The sequence below is a fragment of the Phalacrocorax carbo genome, chromosome 9 (assembly GCF_963921805.1).
Source record: "Phalacrocorax carbo chromosome 9, bPhaCar2.1, whole genome shotgun sequence".
NCBI lineage: Eukaryota > Metazoa > Chordata > Aves > Suliformes > Phalacrocoracidae > Phalacrocorax > Phalacrocorax carbo.
The window spans coordinates 27,661,151-27,675,043 of record NC_087521.1 but is presented as its reverse complement, the minus strand read 5'-3'; the positions used below and the strand labels follow the sequence as shown (position 1 = coordinate 27,675,043).

Genomic DNA, 13,893 nt, shown 5'->3' with positions numbered 1-13,893 from the left:
TTTTCCTCTCCTTAAAAAAATGGACACGCAGAAATTATAGGGAGTCTAGGTAAGTTTGGGGAAAGGAAGTTTCACTAAGAGCATATTCTAGGTCTGCTGTTTTCAGTGTGCTTGCTGACAGGTCCTAAAAAGACAGGTCCTAAATATCCAGTAAAATATTACAATGACATGCATCAAACAGAGAATCTGTTGAGCTGCAAGTATACTCTGCAATGACTCTTTTGCCTGATTTTGGAGCCCAGCATGGGCATTAATGAGATTAAACATTTTATTCTTTTAGTCGTCACTCCCTTATATTTATCTTCAGAGCAAGCATTTTTATGACACAGGGGCAACATTCCCTCGGGTTAGTCTGGATCTTTAGTCAAAGTCAGTCGAGCTCACATCTATATTCAATAGATAAATGCAGCTGAGCCACAAATTCTCAGCCTTACTAATATTTAAACAGTTTCAGAGCAGATAAAGTAGAGTCAAGCTACAGGGCTTTCAAAGATATCTGAGTTTAAAAACAGCATTTCAACTACATAGGCACAGATTCTTTTCAGCTAGAGTTCTATTGCATGTGGCATAAATTACACAGCTTAAGAGATGATGTTGCTTACTTGTAATATCAACCTCAGCGTTTGCAAGTGGAGGCAGGTTAGGTGAGGAAAAGGCATTGAAACTCCCAGCATCCACCTTAGTCACCCTATTTCCCCTGTACAGTTTATTATAAAAATACAGGCACACCTGCAAGACAAGTAAAGAAACAGGTCTATGAATAAGCCAGTAATTAAAAGATTCAGTAGATAAATACTGTAGTCTGTCCTTTATAAAGTGTTTTCTAAATCTTTAAAGCAACTCAGAGGCTAGTAGATGTTTACAGCTCTTACCCTTTCAATAAGAGTTGGCACATCTGTCACACATTGGTTTAAGAATTTAAGAACAAAACAAGTTAAGAGCTAAATAGTTTCATAATCCTCTCATGAGGCATAGTCTAGGAGACAGCAAATTTGCCTGAGTCCAATTCAGAGATAGAAGAAACACACACTGTGGACTTTTCAACAACTTCATCAGTTATATCTAAACTCAGAGTCCAACATCTTACCAAAAGGCCTAGTGAAAATGAGGATAACTTTTAAAAGAGTTACCACACATAAATAATTAGGTTCCTTTCCAAGTCCCTTAAAGTTTGTCAATTGGAATTTGAAGAAAGAGAGACACCTCAAAGTTGTTATTAGTTCTGAAGGTCTTGGCCAGTCAGCTATTGCTATTGTTTTACAAGAACTGGCTTTGGGAGCATGGCAGAAGTGAAATGAGGTGTAACCTGACCAGTTTTCTCTCTGATTTTTGGGCTGCACAGAACCAACATCTTTAAAGGCAGGGTGCTGAGACCATGGAGGTACTTCCATGTCCATTAGGTATACCATCCTCGACACTTCAGTCTTCAGGAACTAGAGCAACTTTAGAAATTCAAACTAAATTTCATTTAAAAAACTGATTTACAAGCGTTGCAGATCCCACATATTTGCAAGGGAACCTCTGATTTCAAGACTGCTGCAAGCTAGATTTCAGACTTGATAGTCTTTATAGATTGTATACAGGCGAAATGGGATATGACTCCTGAGAAAACAGCATGTGCTTTGCCATGAAAGCCCCTGTTACCTCAGTGGAATCCATTTATCCTCTTGTTTAAGTGCAATTCCTTACTGCCTACCGGATATTTTGAGTACGTAAGTATGTGTCCTGGCTAGAGGGAGAAAAGCAGCTTCTGAGACCATCTTCACAGGCAAACAGACCTCAGGAATCACGAACTGCCCAGCAAGGAGCAGTGCCCCCAGAAGGTTGGCTCGGCCATCATTCTGCAATTCGTATATGGGCACCTGAAGAGCAGAGACTGAAATTACACCCTGTCCCTTATGTAAAGACTACACAGCAGAAAAAAAGAGTCCACTTATGCAATACAAATAGATGAATAATTTATGTAACAATGATTTATGACAAATAAAGTTTTCTTCTTCATCCAAACTATTTTCAACTGCAGCAGATGGCAGGGTTTCCCTCTGTGCTTAACAGACGCTTATAATCCAAGTGCTTAAAAGCTAACATAGAGATGATTCTAGTGTGATTAAGCAGATTAAAAGACTGATTCAGGAAAAATATACAAAATAGGAAGCAGGCACAGTTAAAGTGACTGAGTACAGGAGAAGCGATTGTACAGAGGAAAAGCAAAAGCCCCAGATCATGCAGAGCTGCCGATACGCACTTCATAACAGCTCTCTTGCACCATCTTTCCTCATAGTATAGAAAAATCAAGTAAGCAGGTTATTACCAACAGAAAAGGACAAGATTAAAAACTTAATGATGACTTCCATGGCTTTTCAGATTGCCTCTTTATTAACAGAGAGTGGGAGCTCCTTTCAGCAATGAAAAAAACTGGCACATGCTCCATTGCTAGATCATATGTCAGGCAGACCTCAAGCAATAAAGCCCAAAAAGAAAGTAAAACCTGGAATATGATGTACCACAAGTAGACTGCCCTGCAGTAAGCAGGAGCCTGCTCCTTCCTAGACTTTTATATTTTTACTTCAAATAGACCACGTTAAAGGGCAATTATGAGATGGGGGAGGGAAATTTTACAGTGTGATGTTTCATCTCTCTTTTACTATTAGAGCTGTATTTTACACGCAAGCAAGCTATTCTAGTAAGACAACCCCTCCCCTTTAGACAATATGCAAAGGGCTCCAGCTAAGAGAATGAAAATTAATAAAGGTAGTCTTTAGAGGAAAGGAAACAGACCATGTTAGATGCGTTGTGGAACAGAAATGATCAAAAATGCATCTAATGCTTAGAGATTATTAAAAAATTATAAAGAATGCAACAATAAGTAATGTAAGACAGGATAATAACTGATGAAGTAAAAAGTAAGAAGCTTCAGGGCTTTAAACGAAAAAAAGACAGCTAGCAGCCAGCAGCCACCTGAGGCTAGAAGGATGCTTCTCTTATAAACCGATTAATACACAATGGCCAATGACAGGCTCTTATATCTTTCTCTGAAGCATCTGGCCCCAGCCATAACAAGCTACTGGCCTGATTTGGTAGAGTTGTAAAATCATTAATGATAAAATTTTGGGGCACATCCCCAGCTGGTGAGCCCGTCAATTCTCACTAATTTCTTTCAGCGCTGTGACCATTCACCCTGGCCAGAGGCCTGCCCTGCACGACACTACTATCACTACAGTGATAATCAGGATATTACCTAGTTTTGCATATAAAAATAAAAAATGAGGCTTCTGACTTCAAGTTCAAATTAAGTCAATTACCTGAGATCCTGTCAGAACAACAGTTTTACCCAGGTTCTCACACATGAAGGATAAAGCTGAAGCTGTATAGGCCATGGTATCGGTGCCGTGAAGGATCACAAAACCATCGTATTTTTCATAGTGCTCCTGGAGATGGAAAGGCAGTTTCCACATTGTTAGAGTAATGCACTGGCATCCCCAAGTGAGGTACATATTGCGTTACTTCCACTAATGCAAGCAACAGCATAATACTTTAAAGGTACTACATGCATAATTCCTCCTAAAGTTATCCTGTTTTCCATTTAAATACAATTAAGGGTTAATAGGACACCAAGCACTAGAGCCAGTAATTCTAATTATGGAATAGTCAAAGAGATTCTTCTGTGTATACATATTAATGCATCATTTTTAAACCAGAAGACTACTAATTAAGAAAAGCTTAGCAATGGCTTTAAACAGGAATGTTAACATATGCAAATTAGCCATATAGTCTGATTTCTTGTTGCCGCTTTTACTTTAGGGATTACACCATTTATAGGAACAGATTAGGCAAACCAAGGCTACCATAACATATAGAAAAGCAGTCCATTTAATCCGGGTGGCAGACAGGCAAACTGCCAGTGTCAGAGTGCCCTCTTCTGTCGAAAAGTCATCCTTTCTGTAGCAGTATGTGACTTCCACAGCAGAAAGAGGTGAAGAGGCTACTTGCGGTACATTAATGTACAAACACTTGCTGGTTTTTGGGAAGTCCCTTAGACTACTAGGCATGTACAGATGCAAAAAGGAATTTTATAACTTTAATCTACATACAATTCCACGCATGAAGTTTTTTAATGCATAGCTATGAATTGCAGAGCTCATCCTGTTGGAATAAAGTAATCTGCTGGCTTTTGGAGGAAAAAGGAATTGGTTCCTCTATTTTAAGAGTGATGCACATAAACACTGTAGTGAGAGACACTGATGTCTCTGATGTAATCTGCTAACGTGGAAAGGATTGCATAGAAGTCTAAGATGATATATGAAGTGCCAGCACGGGGAAAAAAAGGGGTCTTTGCCATAGAATTAAATGAGATTTCTTTTAATTACACTTCTTATGCTACAGTAGGCATACACGCTTGGCACACCTGCTGATAATAAGGTCACCTCCAAACTCACCTGCAGATTTCTACTTGTCCTTTTGTTATTTCTTCACCAATACTCATGCTGACATGTTCATTCCTACTGGAAGTTTCAGGGGATTTCTGCTTTTATCTAACAAGCTAGCCAGCAGAACAACAGGCAGTGTTGCAAGACCTTTCCATAGGCCAAACTATAGCATGATGTAAAAAGTCTCCTGAAGTTATTCACCAATGCAGTAACAAGATAAGTAAGTTTCAAGAAGGGCTGATATCACAGAAATAGCCACTTGTCCTCTCTAAGTCAATTGGTATGCTCATGAAAATTTTCAGCCTTATGAATCTTATTAGCTGTGAAATAACATAGCTTGGTTTAAGCTTCATAATGTAAAAGATTAGGCTGGCAATTACGACATATACCACTGAAACATCTTAGAATGTTTCAGTCTGAAAAGTCATCAGCACATTACAGCTGTGCCAAGTATGTCTCCAAGAGGAACACGAAGTGGCAGTGTCAATACATACGCCAGACAGTTGAAGTTGGGTTTTTTCCCCTTCTCAGCACTTTTCACTTGCATTACATGTACTGGATATTTGTATACACAGAGAAGTTGCATTCTTGGTACAAGAAAGAAACACTTTTTTTTTTTTTAAATAAAACTAATATGCCATTAAGGAAGAAGGGTGAATTCTCTCCTGTTCAGCATGGGATTCCCACCTTCTAGTCTTGCCTCTGGGCTTTTCCCACCTGCCCCCCTGCTCCATCCTAGAGTCTCTCCACCTACACACCAGCTCTGTCTTTTCTCTGCCCTGCCAAGATGCATTCAATAGGAGGAGCATCATCTCTAGGTTGGTGGTTTCAGCATTAGAGGACCTAAAGGTGAAAGACTGTTACCTGAATCTTCAGCATCATTACACTGTTCACATGCATTGCTACAGCTTGGTCGAAGAAGGAAATTTAGACTATAAAGCCCACTATCGCAGAATAAACAGGAGCAGAAGAGTAATATCTTTATGTATGAATTCCTGGTGTGAAGTATTTGAAACATTTTGCATTTTACTTTCTTAAAAGCACACAGCTAAGTTCAGACACAGGTACAGAAGAAGAGAAATGCTGATTTTTTTAATCTGAAGAAGGACGTAATGAATGTATCTATATATGCAGAAATACCTAGGGCTTTAGACATTTCCCAGTGTGGGAAACCTAACCATGACAGCATTTCTTCTGCTGGCTGCAAAGCCAAGCTAGTCTAGTCCATCTGTGTCCAGAGTAAGAAAGGCATAAAGACATTAAATTATTTCATATGTCAGTAGCCAACTATTAAGCTATTTGAACACTCAAATTATGTGTAAATAAGCAACCTTCAGTCAAGTCACCAACACCTAAGGATATTATTTAACGTTTTTGGACAGTGAATTTAAGTCAATGTTTTAGAACATATCAACCTACATATTACAGACCTTGTTCAATCATAGCTACAGTTTTCCAATTTATTTTCTTGTACAGAATTATGACACAGCTTATCATTGGAAGAACTATGTAACTTTAATGAGTTTGCAACATTTTCAAAAGGAAAAAAAATCAGCAAGCTTTGCAAGCACAGTACTTTTTACTTTGCAAATAACTAAGCAAGGTACGTAACATTTACATTTTAAATAAACAAATATATACTTATGGCACTACTGAATTGTTTTATCTTTCTAAGTATAGTAGATACTGCTGGTTTTGTTTAAGCAACACCATAGTACCTCAAGTTTCCTTGCAATTTTTGCCCAGTCCTCTGGCGTCATGTTGGAAGAATCAAGCAGTGGTGAGAGCTCCAGGATTGTGTAAAAAATTCTTTTGTTTTGCTTAGAGATGCTACAAAGAAAGAGAATTGGAAAAAAAAACATTCTTAGAGCTAGTATCAGTTCACCACTTCTGATTTTTTTTCTCTAAATCAGGAGCTTTCACCCTTTTCTTCCCCATCCCCGAAGTCTATGGCAAAAAAAATGGTCTTAAATTTGGAACATTAAGTTCCAAGTTTAGAAGTCCATGGCTTGATGTGGTTTAAAGCACAAATCTCTACATTTAATTTAATAATAAATATAATTTCGGAGGCAGAGAGGGGCTTGCAAAACTAAAGACAGAAAAGAAGAATGCAGACTTACTTTGTTTAAGTTTGGAACTTAGTTCTAACAAAAGCCAATACGAAGCCTTAAGGTTTAAAAATGCTCCATAAGCTATTGAGAGGAATCGATGAAGTTTCCAAGGTTTATAGAGGGCCAAGAGAAGAGCTGCAACAACTTTTTGATCCTTTTAAAATTATAAATAGACAACCTTATAAATAGATAACTCTTTCCTGACACAAAGAGTATCTTAAGAGAGTCTTATGACTGGATTCATTTTTGTGGCCTTTAGAAGATCCACTCTTCTCAGTTTCTCTGACCTCAGATTTCAGAAAAAACTCTCTTGATTAGTTAAGATCTTCTGGTTAACTGTTGCCTTTGCTAGTAATAGGCTAACTTTGTAAAACTCCAATCCTAGCCTATTAGGCCTGTTGTCACCTTGTTATGAAAGTTTGCTATATGGTACCAGCTGTCTCTTGTTATGATGTGGAGTTTAAGCATGTGGTAATAGCAAGGTTCTTAAATACTGGCAGATTGAAAACAGAGGCCTCAGGACAATAAACAACTCACTGGCAATCAATTATTGGCCACTGAAAAGTGCAACCTTGACAGCTGGGAAAAGACTGCTCAAAGTACAATGAAAACAAGACAAAGCAACTATGCAAGGGAAAAAAAAAAAAGCCAAACCAAAAATGAACAGTTAAGCAACAAGATGAAGTACCTGTGGGGCTAAGGAATGTCACACTTCCAAACACTGTGCAGTGTGTAGCCCAGCAGGTGGAGACCAAAGATTAAGAAGTGTCTAGACACTCAAATATCTTATAGAAGTATACAATCCCAAATTTGGAGGGGACTTACCAAAGGCAATGATGGCTATGGAATCACCATGGGATTATCCTAGCTGTAAGTATGCTGTCTGTTCTACCTGCTTCCTGGGATCATGGGTCTCCCTTTCTGCACCTGCCTATCTCAAGAAATCCACCTCTTCAAAGACCTTTGATTTGCCAGCCAAATGGGCTCTGTGCAGAGCATGTGTTTTAGCCCACAAAATATGCCCATTTCTCCACACTAACTTTCTAACCCCTCAGAGTAAAGTCAACTGCATATAAATTCCGCTTGGCTAGTTAAGATTTGGGGTAAAACCAGAACCCTACTATTATTTTTTTCTGCTACCTTTCTGAAGCTTGGAAGAGGACAGAACATCCACCATTTTCACCCACTCTTACGTTAGCTGGAATATTTAGCAATGCAGTGGCCAACAAGCAGCAGGCCACTTCCTACTTGCTCTTCCTAGTAGGCCCGTCCAGGAGCATGTTTAACAGGATCATCTTTAGAGCAGTCTCAATGCTTTTGCACTGCCTGAGGATGGTGGAAATTTCCCTGCCAGCTGTAATTGTGATGGATATGTCAACATTTACACTGGAAGGCAGTCAAAGGTTATAGAAAAGACCAGGATATGCATGGATGCGTAGAAGTTCCCAAAATAAAGTGCTTAGAGCACAGAAAAGTTTATTACCTTCCCTCGTCATTTGCAATAGCATTTTGTTCCCACTTGCTATTTGTGTATATATTTATAGCAATATAAAATATGGAAAACCAAGAATCAATTGTTGTTTCATCAGCTAATAAAAACTACAGACCCATTCGCCTTATGTGGCCTGTAAGACAGTTGCATACAGCAGAGAGAGCATTTAGACAATGGGTAGCTTTCATTCATAACCAACTGACATACTGTACCTAAGAAGTTAGACTTCATATGAAAATTGCCTGTGGGATACCATATTTACACATGCTAAGCATTAACTTTGGAAGTCTGTTAAAAATCTGTGAAAAGAAAGCTCCCCTGAGGATGTGCTGTTTAAATAAAACACCAGAGACCAAGACTAGTCTACAACTTCTGATACCTCTCTCTAAAAAGAGATCATATCGTTCCTCTTACACTGAGGTTATCACACAGATATACAAAGTTCACAGAATACTCCTATTTTCTCCCCTCAGAAACTCACAATACTTCTCAACTGCCTAGTTAAAATATCACTTGGCTGGCACAAAACAGAAAATGGCAAAGTGCCACAACTAACCTCCAGAAATGGCACTCAGCAGTGCCAGAAAAGCAAGACAAGATTGTTTTTTAAACCTCAGGTTTTGATGTTAGTTTATTGTTTTAAGCTTTTCTGTTCTTCATGGAGAAGGTGTTCCAGGAGGGGAAGTATATTTAGGACTCAAATGGGTATATTAGTGTAGTTTGTTATATTTCAAATCCCTTAAAGTATTTTAAAATTCTTCAGTTACAAGCACAATATCATAACAGAGCCATTTTTCTTAGTATAGTTATTGTATTTAACACAAACTGTATGTTCACATCAGTACTACTCCACCGGGTGTCCATTTCTTTTCCCTTTACCCGTTTTCCTGCCATCTGCCTTTTAAGTGGTTACTTTTAAAGCCTTTACACAGAGACCTCAATACAAAATAGACAGAAATTAATAAACTTTACATTTTCTTTGTATGTCCTGATTTTCTCTTTAAAGATTAAAGAATATCCATTTTTACTCTTATAGCAAAACAGCTATGTCCCATTTATTTTTGAATGACTGTGTAAAATCATCCTTTGTGGAAAGTTAACATGTTTACAGGGGTACGGTCATTCATCACAGCTGGGGAATATCTCAAATTAGCATACTGCCCTCTACTTAAACCTATAAGCTTATTAATCATTGCCCAACAGTTAAGAAGCAATGCAGATTAATTATAAGCCCATTGCTTATTATCGTAATGTTGCATAAATTTGGGAAAGACAATCAGCTTTTAGGGTTTTTTAAAAACAGGCAGCCTGCAGAATTAAAGCATGAGGCCTATTCATGAATGTGTTAATTAGATGTCCCTTTTTCAGACATATGCTGAAGATAATTCACACAGCACTGTATATACAGTTTTCTTAGTTTCTGTATAGTATTTGCTTGCATAGTAGCAAATTAATATCCAAAACAAGAAAAAAATGTAGGACTAGTCTGCCCGGAACAGTTACTTCTTGCCTAATTTAAAAGTTATTTCTCAAGCAGTTGTAAGACACTTCATCGGAGATATATCAAAACAGACATTTTCTATCATGCCAGACATGGTAGGTTTTTCCTTTTCAGTCAATGTAAGCATTTTTACTGAGCTCATAATGGATCCTTCACATTAAATGTTTGGAGACGTAATTATCCGAAAATCAACAAGATACTTCCTAACCCTCCCTCTCCCCAAGGAAAATACACTTACGGGAGCACCAATGTGTTATCTGGAAATTCATGGGACTTGGTCAGTTTTGTTTCCTGGGCGTATGCCTCATCATGCAGCATCGGCATCATTTTCAAGCTGCTTACTAATTTGTTGGCCTCAGGAGCAAGTCCTTAAAAATAAAGAATAAAGGAAGTAAATAAATGAGATGGGATAGAAGGAAGTGAGGGGCACAGTAAGGAGGAAAAAAAGTCGAGTTACACAGCTGTTTGCCCATCTTTCCGAGATAAATTTCAACAGTCTATTGCCAGTTTAAGAATGTGAAAACAGAATATAACCCATAAATCTCTGTGCAGTTATTCTTTTCTCGTCTTGAACTAAATAAATCCATTATTTAAGAGAAATAATGTTACAAATCTCCTCCATATCAAATATCTACGTTTTACCTACTTTTAATTGTTGCTTGTGTGCAAATACCGATCAGCAGTAGTGGCAGGAAGCCAATTTTTGCAACTGTAGCAAAAAGCTACCATTCTCTTTTACATTTGCCATAGCTGTTCTCTAGGTAGGGCCAGAAGACTTACAAAACACTGAGCAGTATTTTGTACTATAAAGTTGTGATATTTTTACCTAAGCTTCTTAGCCTACGGCAGTATTAGCACAAACACCAAGGTACTAGTATGTCTATGCTGGAAAGCTGCATGTTGTGTCTCACTATCAATGGCAATAGCATTTCCAGAGAGAAAAAAATAAATAAAAAAGAAAGCTAAGACAAACCCCCCAGTAGGTTTTGAGCGTTGACGGATTTAGATGAAGATCTCTATATATACAAAGATAGAAAAACCTCAGATTCCAATAAGTCTTAAATGCAAAGTGCCCTAATACTCTCTTGAATAGGTACTTTCCACCATCAGGTTTAGGACTGAATATCTCAGGTGACAAGAGGCAGAGAAGGTGCATAAGCTGCTGAATAGAAAAAGTCAAAAGCGTGGATGCACCTGTTGCATTAATAGTAGGAGTCTGAGGAGTGGCTATGGGCAGACCCTCCCGTTGAGACACAAGGTTCAGACAGAACCCCTTTGCTTTCTAAACTCCTTCTCCGAGAGGCGTCTAGGTGTGGCTAAGTCCAGTCTTAGTCTCAGGCTTGGTCAACGGTTTATTTTCTACGGATTGTAGATATAACCACTCATCAGAGTATTTGCTTTTAGTAACTAACTTGGCAGATGCCCAATTTAACGTTATAAGGCCGGTCATGTTCAATGAGAATAGTACAATTTTTTAAAGCAACAGAAACACAGGTTCTTTGGATTACCAGTGGTAAATTTGCTGGTTATAAAGCACACATAAATACCAAGGATATGAGTAACACTGCTTGGCTACAAGTGTGTTAAAAAAAAATAATAAATGAAGCAACTCTAATGCATTAGAGATTTAAAGTGACTCTATGTAGAGGTTTCTAAGTTTTCCTGGGGAAACAGTTGGTATAACCAAGTGTTCAAATCTTACCCAAAGGTGTCCCGGCGGGGGGAAAGAGAGGCTCAGCCCGCCAACTGGTCCCAGAAGTCAGAGTGGTACGCGATGGTATCTTCCCTAACACCCTCTTTCTCTTAAACTATTTTATACCATCTTTCACCTTTCAGGTGGAGCTTGAGTGACTCTAGTCATACCTTTATTATGATTAGTGTAAAATTTCCTCACTTTGCTTTTAAAGGCGTAGACTAGAAAAATTGAAAGTGCATGCCCAGTGAGGGCTGGTCGCACCTTAGAGGCAGGTAGCTTTTGGGACCAAGATTATGTTTTGGCATTATAATGATACTATAATGAGCAAAGTTCACCAGAAGGACAGCATTTTGTCAAAAGCATGACAGACTGTTGGCCCAGGGTGGCAAATATGCAGCATACCAGCTCCATGGTACCTCAAGTTCCCATTATCACAGAGCCTTGCCACGATGCCTCCACACCGCTGCACCCTCCGGACAACTCCTCTTAGAGTCAGTAAGCCAAGCTCTCCTGGCATTGCCGACATCTAAGCTTACAGGCCTGTGTGAGGGATTTTAGATGACGGTCTGTGTAGGGCCACAATGGAAAAATTATAAACTGAACACAGCTGTGAGAATACGACCTTGAAGAAGGGAACTGGGTGGATTGTTATCGAACAATATGTTGTTGCAATCCAGGAACCGCTGTTAGCTGGCAGAGCACGCACAGGCAGGCCTCGTTGCATGCACCAGCCATGCGTGCAGCAACATCTAGTCAGTACTTTTCCACTGAATTTGCTGAGGGTATAAAACAAAGCACAGCTCAAAGAGGAGAGAGAGATAGGACACAGAGCATGCTCTGTGAACCACAGGGGACGCCCTGAAGGTGCCGCGCCTACCTCTTTTCTCCATGATAACTCCGCTCATGGTCACCCTCCTGCTCAGCGGTGTCTCGGGTGTAGTCGGGTTGGTAAGACTCCCATAAAGGGAAAACAATACGCAAGCAACTGCTTATCCAAGGCTATAATAGAGCAATATGCTAGTAACTGCTTATGCGAGGCTATAATAGAGCAATAAATACTGTTGTGCTTTTAAAATATTGTGTGCTGGGTGAACTTTGTGCATAGGAATCGTGCAAACCTGTTAGAGGGCCTAGGCAACTTCCATGGAATGGATTCCTCACGTGTCCGCTGCATGCCACCCTGAAAGCTTCTTCAATGCTGTACCTTTTCTAAAAATTAAGTTTAATTTCTAAGTCACCTCCAGCGATTATTCCACAGCACCTTAAGCTCTGTTCACTCTCTTCCTGCCTGTGATGTTGTCTTTCTTCCTGTGGCGGGGGCCTAAAATGGTTTGGGCTTAAACTAGCCTAAGTACATCTAGTGTGTGCTGGATTTCAAAGGGAATCCACATACTGTTCTCTGTTAGACAGAAAGGCACCTACATTCTTGATGTTACAATCCCCAGCATCACAGAACTCAGTTAATTTGTGAATCTAACCTGCAGCTCATCTCCTAGTAGCCTGTTTCAGGAAGGACAGCGACAGTCCTGGTGTCCAGAGTCAGAAGCCACCCTGGTTTTCTTAATCACAGAATCACAGGGTGGAAGGGCCTCAGGGACCTAAGTCTGACTTTTTGAGACATTGTTCATTCAGGGAACTTCCACCAGAGGTACTTCCTTCTGGACTTCAAGATTCTACTGGCATTACTGTCCAGTTCAGTTTAATCTCAGGGAATGTATTTTATACCACCTGTTCAGAAGGCGGACAAACTCTCAAACCTCATTATTCTACTTCTGCTAGTTCTAGTTGTTCCTAATTTAAGGCCAGGTAATTCTGTCCTACTTCCTAGTTCTTTTGCTTGTTTAAATATGATTCTCATCCAAGTTTCCATTTGTTTTGGTTTTTTTTTTTCACCTTCAAACAGCAAAGTTTTTTTAAAATGCTCCAAAACACAGAGAGTGTTTTCAATGGTATTTATATCTTTTTCCATTTACTTTCCAAACTGATGGGAAAATCCTTAAGAACTCCCTAAACCTCCCTCCTGGCGAGCCTTAAATGAAGTAGCAGGCCCCTTCATAGCCAACTTTCTCACAGGATGGCAACAACATTTGAGTGGATTTGTTTGGATTCCTGCCGGAATACTTTGTTTCACAAAATATACTTAACACGCTTTCAAGCTTTGGATGTTTTGTTCATTCAGCTAAAATCCCTGCTTTTCCTATTAAGGATGTTCCTAGCTTAGTCACAAATGGCCACTTCTGCTGCACTTGGACATAGAGTCATTTTGGCTCTGAAATGCAGCCTAGTTTCAAGTGCTTTCTGGGTGTTTTCTGATTATTCTTCTGTTTGCCCAATGCTCATCTTGCTCTGAATATTGACAATGGATTAGACTGTTTAGTTTTTGTATTTGCCCCAGGAACTGGAGAGCTGATGTGCGTTAATATACTTAAATCCCTTCTTTAGAAGTGGCAGTTCCTCATCTCTTAATAACAGATCTGTCAGGATCTTTCTGTAATTGCTTGCACTGACCTTAAATCTTTTTTTTAAAGACATTTAAGACAAAATGTATCCAAGATGACCCACTTACAACCTACCCAGTCCCCTTGATGCATCCACATTTAGCAGTGGATTTCTGCTTTACAGCTTCAAGACGCAAACACAGGGGAACTCAAATGCAATGGTGTTAA

The 13,893-nt window shown here is 39.2% G+C and overlaps 1 protein-coding gene across 1 annotated transcript in view; it reads right to left on the bottom strand.

The window, feature by feature from the left end:
• Positions 1-13,893, bottom strand: part of ASPG (asparaginase) — a 49,688-nt gene that overhangs the window by 31,759 nt on the left and 4,036 nt on the right. Inside the window, exons 2-6 of the mRNA XM_064460883.1 lie at positions 9,770-9,899; positions 6,146-6,257; positions 3,303-3,428; positions 1,779-1,862; positions 603-729 (exon numbers count right to left, since the gene is read on the bottom strand). Coding sequence (XP_064316953.1) covers positions 603-729; positions 1,779-1,862; positions 3,303-3,428; positions 6,146-6,257; positions 9,770-9,899 — 579 coding nt within the window. The remainder of the gene's footprint in view (positions 1-602; positions 730-1,778; positions 1,863-3,302; positions 3,429-6,145; positions 6,258-9,769; positions 9,900-13,893) is intronic.